A 9,647-nucleotide genomic window follows, 5' to 3' on the forward strand; every position below is an offset into this window, starting at 1 on the left:
GGTGGGCAAAGTCCCGGATCCTGACTTCCCCATACTGATGCTCGCTTTGAACTGCAGGAGATTGTCTTGACCATGTCTACATGCCTAAATGCACTGAGTTGCCCCCATGTGATTGGCTGCTTAGAAATTAAGTGTTAACGAGCAGTTGGACAGGTGTACCTAATAAAGTGGCCGGTGAGTGTATTTCTCTTGTATGTCAAAAGCAACAACTCTCCACATCTCTCTTAGTTTGTAGGGCAACTTGGAGACAATAGTTCTGAAATTGAAAGGATGTTCCATATCCTGAATTTGACTGATGTCTTGCATGCCATTGTTGCAACCAATCAGAAACAGAGCATAACTATGAAGAGATTTAACATCATCTGTTTTAATATGTGGCCAGCTGAAAGCTTTGTTCATATAGGCGATTTTCAGTTCATTGCCATAGTAATAATCCATCAACTTTCTTGCTTTGTAATAGCCTTGTTGAGGGTTCATGTGCAGGCAACTCCTGATCAGGTCTCTTGGCTCACCTCGGGTGAATTGCTCAAGATAATACAGTCGGTCACTATCACTGTCTGCCTTTTCATGAATTGTGTGGTTAAAAGCTCTCATGAAATAATGAAACTCAAGTGGATCCCCACTGAAAATAGAAACATCTCTTTGTGGAAGATGTGACTGTTTATGTTGTTTGAACAACATCTCAGTGATGGTGTTTTGTCTCAACATGAGTTCACATAAGTCAACAGCATTAATGTTGTCCTCAGGTTGTCTTATGTCCCTTTGCTGTTTAACTATGTTGCCACGTGTGTTCAGTTGTTCTGTTTGTTTATTACTTACATCTGGATAATGAACTTTGCTCCCTTTGTCACACAGATGATGTAGATGAAACTCTGGATGATCCTGATGAACCGCTACCAACAGCAGATCGACTCCTATGTGAACCAGACTTCTTTGATTTTACACTAGAAACCGACACACTGTCATCTGGACTTAGAGCATCTTGATTATGCCTTTCTTTTAAGATGATCCAACTCTCAACCTCAGCAATGAAGCCACATACATTGTCCTTTTTTGGATTGAACCAAAATGTCTGATCACCATCCTTTTCATCCTCAGGCAAAAGCAGTAACACTTCGCCATTTGCACTTATAAACTCAGTTAACAGTCATATGCACTCCTTTAAATGTTGTGCAACAGTATGTGAACTTTCATCATCTCTTATACATTCTTTAATTTTGTTTGTTTTGGATGTCAGCTGTGATAACTTAGATGTTCTTACATTTATCATCCTGAAAAGCTGTTCCTCCAAACCTTTCTCAGTGCATTTCAACGCCCTCTTGTGACCAGTTTTGGAACTGCAGCTTCTAGCTCTCAGTCTGGTGACGTGTGCACTGTCCGTCATATTGGATATCTCTTATTCACCTCCTTGCTCAACAAGTGTCCATTAAAGTTGGTCTATGACACAAAGCGATCCATGCTTTCATAAAAAATGCCATCTTCTTCAAACCAAAATAACACTGTTGTCAAATTTTCGGCGAATGCTGGGATGCACATGTTCTTTCTCTCTGGCTCAGTACTTGAAATTTGCGACGTTGCAAGGCCGAAATCTCCGTCGGAACATGAGGTTGTTTTATTTTAATGTAGGATCGTAATTTTCCGTTTTACCTTCTTTTGTTCTTGCATTTCGAAATGACGAACAAAAGGCTTGTTTTAATGCGTTATGACGGCTTGTTTACAACACCAACGCTAAAACAACCGTATAGCTCCACTGTTCTACTTTATTTTTTACATATGTGTTTCCATGACAACATGAACTTCCTGCCCACACTACCGAAGCTAGATTATTGGCAAAATATGTCTAACTCAAAGTTTACTAATAAACAAACAAGAAAATAAATATATCTTAAACTTAGAATAATAAATTCATCTTATACTTTCTATAAATGAGGCTTACAACAGTTTTTTTGTTTTGTTTGTTTGTTTGTTTTTTTCTCAGAGACCCCAAAACTCTGTCCTGTATGATGAACTGTATCAGGTCACACTAACAGTGGTTTGAGGAAGAAACGCCCTTATTTATTTATTTAATCACTGATTCACCCCCATGCTTCACTCTGGGCATGCAATAGTCTGGGTGGTACGCTTCTTTGGGGCTTCTCCACGCCGTAACTCTCCCGGATGTGGGGAAAACAGTAAAGGTGGACTCATCAGAGAACAATACATATTTCACATTGTCCACAGCCCAAGATTTGTGCTCCTTGCGCCATTGAAACCGACGTTTGGAATTGGCACGAGTGACCAAAGGTTTGGCTATAGCAGCCCGGCCATGTATATTGACCCTGTGGAGCTCCCGACGGTGTCAGGAATCCAGTTTGTGTGGTCTCTTTTTGTGTTTCCTTACCTCCTCCACCAGGTGGTGCCCCCTCCTCATTGGGTCTTCCTGCACACTTGCAGCTCATTGCCTCATTACCTGTGGAGTGTTCTTAAGCTGCTGACTGCCACTACCTGGCCGCCAGTGTGTTTGCCAATACAGGGTACTCTTGCAATGCTTAGTTTAGCAGAGTCTAACCTGAGTTTTTTGTTTCCCAGTTTTGGATTTTCTAGTCAAGCTGAGTTTTTCTGAGTCAAACTAAGTTTTTGTCAACCTGAGTCTTAACTTTGTTTTTGTCTTTGCCTCTCGGCAGGAAGTTATCCTGCAAACTGGATTTGTTTGGTCCTTCTCTCTCTGGAAGGTTCAACTGAGCTTCTAACTGAGCTGGGGTTCCAAACAGGAAGTTTGGACCCACTTTCCCCAAGAGGTCGTTTGAGCTCCACATCAAGCAAAGGTTTCTTCAGCACTACAGCCCGTTCAAGTACCACAGGAAATCAGAGTGGCAGACAACTTCTCCATTCACCATGGAACAACCGCAGTCTGAGTAACCTAGTCCACCCATCACCCAACAAGACAATCTCAAGTGCTATCCTCACAGTCTGGATTCCATGAAGGACACCCTTTGCAGGAGAAGTAAGTCTGCAACTTTTTCCTCCTATGCAAAACAAAAAATTCAAATTTCCCACTGAGCCTGAACTAACCGCAGTGTCTTCCCCTCACCTTTCAGTCCCTGTTGAGCAGTGCTCAGAGCAGCACAGGATTCACCATTCTCAAATAAACCTGTTTAAACTTTTCCCTGGTCTCACTGTTTGGTCTTCTGCATCTTGGGGTCAGACTTTAATAAAATCATGACAGACGGACAGTTTTGGTGGAAACAGGAGAGTTGAGGTGCACATTTAATTCTGCTGTGATTTGGGCAGCCATTTTTTTTTTCTTTTTTTTTTTTGGATACAATCCAGGTTAGCACCCGAACATCCCTTTCAGACAGCTTCCTCTTGCGTCCACAGTTAATCCTGTTGGATGTGGTTCGTCCTTCTTGGTGGTATGCTGACATTACCCTGGATATCGTGGCTCTTCATACATCACAAAGACTTGCTGTCTTGGTCACAGATGCGCCAGCAAGACGTGATCCAACAATTTGTCCTCTTTTGAACTCTGGTGTGTCACCCATAATGTTGTGTGCATTGCAATATTTTGAGCAAAACTGTGCTCTTACCCTGCTAATTGGACCTTCACTCTCTGCTCTTATTGGTTCAATGTGCAATTAATGAAGATTGGTCACCAGGCTGAGCCAATTTAGCCATGAAAACTCCCACACTACAATGAGAGGTGTTTCAGTTTCATTGTCTAACCCCTGTATATGCTTTCTTAATGCAATTAAATACATTTGTGATGGTGACTTCTAAAGATCTCAACGTATTTCGTATCGATCAGATAACATCCTCTAATATAGGATGGGCCTTTATTTCACTTGTGCATATCTTGGTCCAGGCCATTATTGGAAGAAGGCCAGAATTAGAGGCAGGCCTCTAATTCTATTTGATCAAAACAGACTACCAGTGGAATTAATAAAAAACAAATTTTGTTTCTCTTTGAACCTATGAAATACTAGGTTCATTTATTGAAAAAGTACAGTTGCCATTGGTATACAGAACATTATTAAGACATCTTCCAGTAGCTGCTATTTTTCTGCAGAATGGAATCTTGGCCAAAATGACTTGCGAAGCAAAATAAAAAAAAAAAATGGAAACTGTTCTGCCATCACAGCGAAATTTTATTTGAGGCAGGCTGAGCGGAAGTAGGCTCGCAGTATCATACATTTCACAGGAAATTCAGAACAACGAAGGCCAACGAAATTCTGTCATTTTAACGCTGCCTGGTTACCACCAGACCTACCGGTGATCACATGTGTGTTTCAGATCAGAACGATTGTGTGGCTGTTATCCTCCTGCAGCAGTGTGTTGCAGTGAGCTAGACGCAGACATTTTAGATTTATGCTCAATATTAAAGCGTGGTCTGCGCTACACGTTGTGGGTCAAAATACGGCAGAGGCGGTAAGGAAATAGGGGCGAGTAGTCCGACAACGGAAGGACATGATGCCGAAAAAGAGTGGAGATCCAGGTGGAAACAGGGTCCCAGCGTTCTCACCTCGCTCTTCTAGCAGGTCAAACTTCACGAGTTGTTTTCCGCAAATTTGGTCATAAAAACAAAACAAGCCTGCCTCCTGTCTGCAGCACTGTCTGCGCGAAGGAAGGGACTTCCCATGCTAATGGCTTGGATTCGTTAGTCAACATTTGTCCTTGTATGTTACTATCACAAGTTGTTGAGGACTCCTCGGGAACATTGTTGGTTCTAATTGTAGCCCTGGCCTGTATAAGAGTCCGGCCATTATTTACCTCTGCCGACAGCGAAACTGGCCATTATTAGAGACCTGGCTGCTAATGGAATACAGGCCAATATTAGAGGATTTACGGTATATATATATAGGGTATAAATTATGCTATTCTCTCTTAGCTCAGGGAGAGAGAAAGTGGTGCTTTAGACTCTGCTATAATATTGAATACTGATTATGAATCTCAACATTTTCCAACAGAGAAACAGGAGCTGAGGATCGTGGTGATTGGGAGCAATAATGCAAAGAAGAAAGAAGTGATTGACATGATCTGGAAATATCTTCAGCAGAGTAACAATCCACATCAGACCAGATCCCCATCAGCAACCAGGAGTTGCTGCCTAAAATCTAAGGGTTACCCTGTGAGCTATAAAGGACGTGACATGGTTATTTTTAACCCACCTGGTCTGTATGCTTCAAAATGCTACGGGGATAAAATGAAAGAGATCAAGAGGTGCATCTCCAAAACCGCCGGCCATCTGTTCCTGTTGGTGATCGAGAACGAACCATCCAAAAAGAAAATTAAAGAAATGCTAGAGGACATAAAATTCACCTTTGGTCAGACGGTAACAGAGAACATGGTTCTTGTGATCAATGGATATGCTGCAGAGGATGGGGGGGGGTCAATAATAGATGCCATTAACGCCGAGGAGGAACTGAAAAACAGGTGTGTTAATGTCCAAGGCCAAAACCCTGAATCCGCAGCTGACATCATGGATAAAGTTGAAGAAATCATTGATGGTCGTAAATGCTGTTACACCTACAATGAAATGATGAAGGCTCGAAGGTTAGCAGAAAAAGGTGAGAATCATCTACTGCTGATTGAAATATGTTTACTGACAGGATAATGGCCTGGAGGTTTGGTCTGAGTCAATCACAGAGGACCTGGGTGGGCTTCAGTCCCAGAGACTCCAGGCTGAAATTGCCTGGTTATGGTCTTTATGTACGATTAAAGCCCTCTGAAGGGAAGCAGGGCAGTTAGAGATGTTAGAATAGCAAGCAGCATTCTAGATTAGAACAAGGTCTGATCTTTAGCAGCCTTTATTATAATGTCTGCTCAGTTTAGGCCTCATGTCGAGCTTTTGAAGGTGATTTAGACTCTGCTGTATTACTGCATACTGATTATGAATCCTAATATTTTCCAACAGAGAAACAGGAGCTGAGGATTGTGGTGATTGGGAGCATTGATGCAAAGAAGAAAGAAGTCATTGACATGATCCGGAACCACCCGAGGATCACTGACGACCCGAATGAGACCAAGGTCAACATTTGCTGCTCGAAGCCCCAAACTGAGAGTTACGCTGTGAGATATGAACGCCGTGACATGATTCTATTTGACCCACCGGGTCTGTGTGATCCAAACTGTAATGGGGATGAAATGGAAGAGATCAGGAGGTGCATCTCCAAAAACGCTCGCCACGTGTTCCTGTTGGTGCTAGACGTAAACTTTACGGAAGAAAATAAAGAAATGTTGGAAAAGATAGAATCCACATTTGGAGAGAACATACAAGAGAACATGATTATTGTGTTCAAACTGACACAACCTTGCGACGAGCCCCAAATAGATATAATTAAGAGGGAGGTATTTGACCTTATGAAGTTCCTCTATGACTTTGCAGTGAAATGTGAAAGGAGGTGTGTGGATGTCGTTAAAACTTCCAACAATGAATCTGCAGTCAAACAAATCATGGATGAAATTAACAAGATCATCACGATAAGTGAAGGAAAGTGTTACACCTACAAGATGTTGAAGACCATTCAAAAGAAAGAGGAGAAAACTGAGAAGCTTTCAATGAGGGCGAAAATTGGTTTACTGGTAGGATTATGGATCGGAGCTTTGCTCGGGCTCATTTTCTTTGGGAAGGACTTCCTTCAAACAGGATGTGTGCTTGGAGGTGGATCTGGAGCCATAATGGGGATGGTCGGTCCTGCTGCAAAAAAACGGCTGGAAGCGATAAAAGAACGTATTTAATTATCTGCTGCTTTAATGAGCTCAGAGCTTCAGAGAAACTCCAAATATTCGGACCTAAAGCCAAGTTAACGGTACGGGAAGATCCATGACCATTATCATGACATCACTAACAGCATCATCGTCCAGTTAATTTGTCCTTTTTTATTTTTACATTTTACATTTATTCTGTAAGTTTTTTTAACCTTTAACCTTTGCTTTGATTTTAAAACCATTTAATCAGATTTAGCGTGCAGATTAAACAGTAGATTAAAGTTTTCTTTCTTCTATATTTTTGTAACGAGAATTAAAGTCGTAGGGAAGCGGCTGTTCCAACCGTTGCATTTCCAAATTCTCCCGAGTGGTGCGCGATTTTACACGAGTGAATAAAGAGAATGTGACTGGTCGATTATCAAGGGGGCGGGATCTTTGTGGTGGAAGGTTCAAAAGCAAGTTTGAGAGATTGGAGCAGGTGCTCTATTTGCCAAACCAGACCTAAAACCCGTCTCATCTAGGACTCTGGACCTAAGGGACTAACCCCTGACCTACCAGGCATCGCTGATCCCTCTTCTCACCCCCCTACCCTCCCCAGCACAGCCAACACTTGGACATTTACAACCAATACAGTCAATGAGCAGCTGTTTCCAGCCCAACAAAGACATTTAGATCTCTGCTTGGACGGTTATTCTGTTGGAAATATTTAAACCAAAAATATTTCCATCATTTATTTGTAACGAGGATCAAATCTTCTGATGTGTTCTGCAGAAGTTCTGCACATATCCCCCTGGAAAATGAGAACTTCATCCCAACTGGGTTTTCATCTGGTTGAAGAAAAGGAAATGAATCAAATACTTAATGATAAATGGAGAGCAGGGGTTCTGTTTGATTATCCTGACCTAAAGTTGGGTTTCCTTTGGGACTCTGAGCACCCCTGACCTTTCTCTGTTTGGATGCTTCTCTTGGGTTTGTTTGGATCAGTGGCCCACAGAACACTGGACCAACCACTTTGCCCTGTGACCGAGTCCTGCACAGGTCTGATTTTTAAAAACTGTATCCAACAGTTCAGAACCGAGACCCGACCTACCCACGATTATCCCTATTTAAACCCGGCCGGGAACAACACAACTGTAAATAATGAAGTGCAACCCGACCCATGATCACAAAGTGTAAACACAGCTGTTTATAATAACAGAGACAGAAACGATAATTGCGTCACGCTCACCTCCAGAGAGCGCTGCGCTCACAGATTAACAGCTATATTGGCTGAATAAAGAAGGTTTGCCTTAATGGTTAAAAAATACTGTTATCTGGATATTCTGAATCAGTAAATTTTTTAAGATGTACAGTTTATAAATAACAAATGATACATTTCATTCAAGCTGTAACTCTCTGTATGTTATCTGTCCATATTTTGTTCATTTATAACCGTGCCTGCACCCGTCAAATAATATGAGGTCTTCTTCTACCTGTAGATGTAGGTTTTATACGATTACCTGATGATACCGACGGGTGCGCGAGCCGGTGCAGGACTCTGCTCTGGAATGTTCAGTTTGTTCTGGTTGCTTCTTTACCTGCTTCTGACTGCTTTGTAAATCGTTCTGTTCCATCTGAACCACATTAAATGATTTCAGCTTCACATCAGTTTGTGTTTTATTCATTAAAATTCACCATTAATTAAAAATTATTCTAATGTTTTGTTGTTTTATGGTGGAGGTTAGATGTATGTTAGCCTCTGAATAAACAAAATGCTGTAAGTTTCGAACAAGAAAGCTGGTGTGGAAAAATGAAGCAGAACCAAGGACCTGAGGAATTCTGGCTACTGAGAGCTTCAGAAAAGAGCAGCAACAGGTGCAAACGGTAGAATAAAGGAGGAAATACAGGCAAAAAGAATTGATTAATTAGAAGAAAGGCTCTGGTAAACGGAGGAATGATAAAACTTGGAAAACATAATTTATGCATAAAACTAAGAAAGAATCCAACAATAGAGAAGAAAGAACTAGAGAAGGTAAAGACATAAATCAATTCGAAGCGCTGAGACATAAGCAAGAGTAATCAATTCTAAAACAAATGACAAAATGTAAATAAACTGAACTAATATGGCAAAATCCTAATTGCAAATAAAACAGAACATGGCATGTGTTGTGTGAAAAAAGTATTCAACCATTCATCCTAGCTAAATAAACGGAGATCGATGGATTTCACTCAGTCGGCACGTTTATTAAAATCTTTGCAAAGAGAGAACAGTTCATCATACAGCCCTTATTGCAGCATTCTGCCCTGTTCTCCTAGAGCAGCGTTTGTTCCTCCCTCCTTACAATAATGGAAAGTAGTCAGAGTCAAAACAAATTACAGACACTTTGGTTAAACAGTAACATGTTATAAATAAACCTTGAGAAATAATCTGGTTTGTTATGGGAAGAAGCTACGTCTGGTCTACAAACAGACTGAGAGAAACAGACTGAGTGAAAACTGAGTGAAAACTTTTATAGTGAGTAAATAGGATAAATTTTAATATAATAGAAGAGAAATCTAAATTTTCCGACAGCAGTCCACCCTTTCGATTACAAAAGGATATTATACTTCTGTAATCGATATTAAAAAAAAGGAAAATTAATGAATATAAAAAAACTAAAAACTAAAATTGTGAATATATGTAAAGACATACACTCACCGGCCACTTTATTAGGTACCCCATGCTAGTAACGGGTTGGATCCCCTTTTGCCTTAAGAACTGCCTCAATTCTTTGTGGCATAGATTCAACAAGGTGCTGGAAGCATTCCTCAGGGAGTTTGGTCCATATTGACATGATGGCATCACACAGTTGCCGCAGATTTGTCGGCTGCACATCCATGATAATAATAATAATAAATCCAATTTTGTACCGCACTTTTCATTAAGAAAAATCTCAAAGTGCTACACAGATGCGAATCTCCCGTTCCACCACATCCCAAAGATG

The 9,647-nt window shown here is 41.0% G+C and overlaps 1 protein-coding gene across 1 annotated transcript in view; it reads left to right on the plus strand.

Moving 5' to 3' along the window:
* Window positions 1-8,345, plus strand: part of LOC107097661 (GTPase IMAP family member 8-like) — a 21,461-nt gene extending 13,116 nt beyond the window's left edge. Inside the window, exons 3-4 of the mRNA XM_015394895.1 lie at window positions 4,944-5,543; window positions 5,891-8,345. Of these exons, the coding sequence (XP_015250381.1) occupies window positions 4,944-5,543; window positions 5,891-6,714 (1,424 nt within the window). The 3' untranslated portion in view covers window positions 6,715-8,345. The remainder of the gene's footprint in view (window positions 1-4,943; window positions 5,544-5,890) is intronic.
* The last annotated feature ends 1,302 nt before the right edge of the window (window positions 8,346-9,647 follow it).

The sequence above is a fragment of the Cyprinodon variegatus genome, unplaced genomic scaffold (assembly GCF_000732505.1).
Source record: "Cyprinodon variegatus isolate N-32 unplaced genomic scaffold, C_variegatus-1.0 Scaffold713, whole genome shotgun sequence".
NCBI lineage: Eukaryota > Metazoa > Chordata > Actinopteri > Cyprinodontiformes > Cyprinodontidae > Cyprinodon > Cyprinodon variegatus.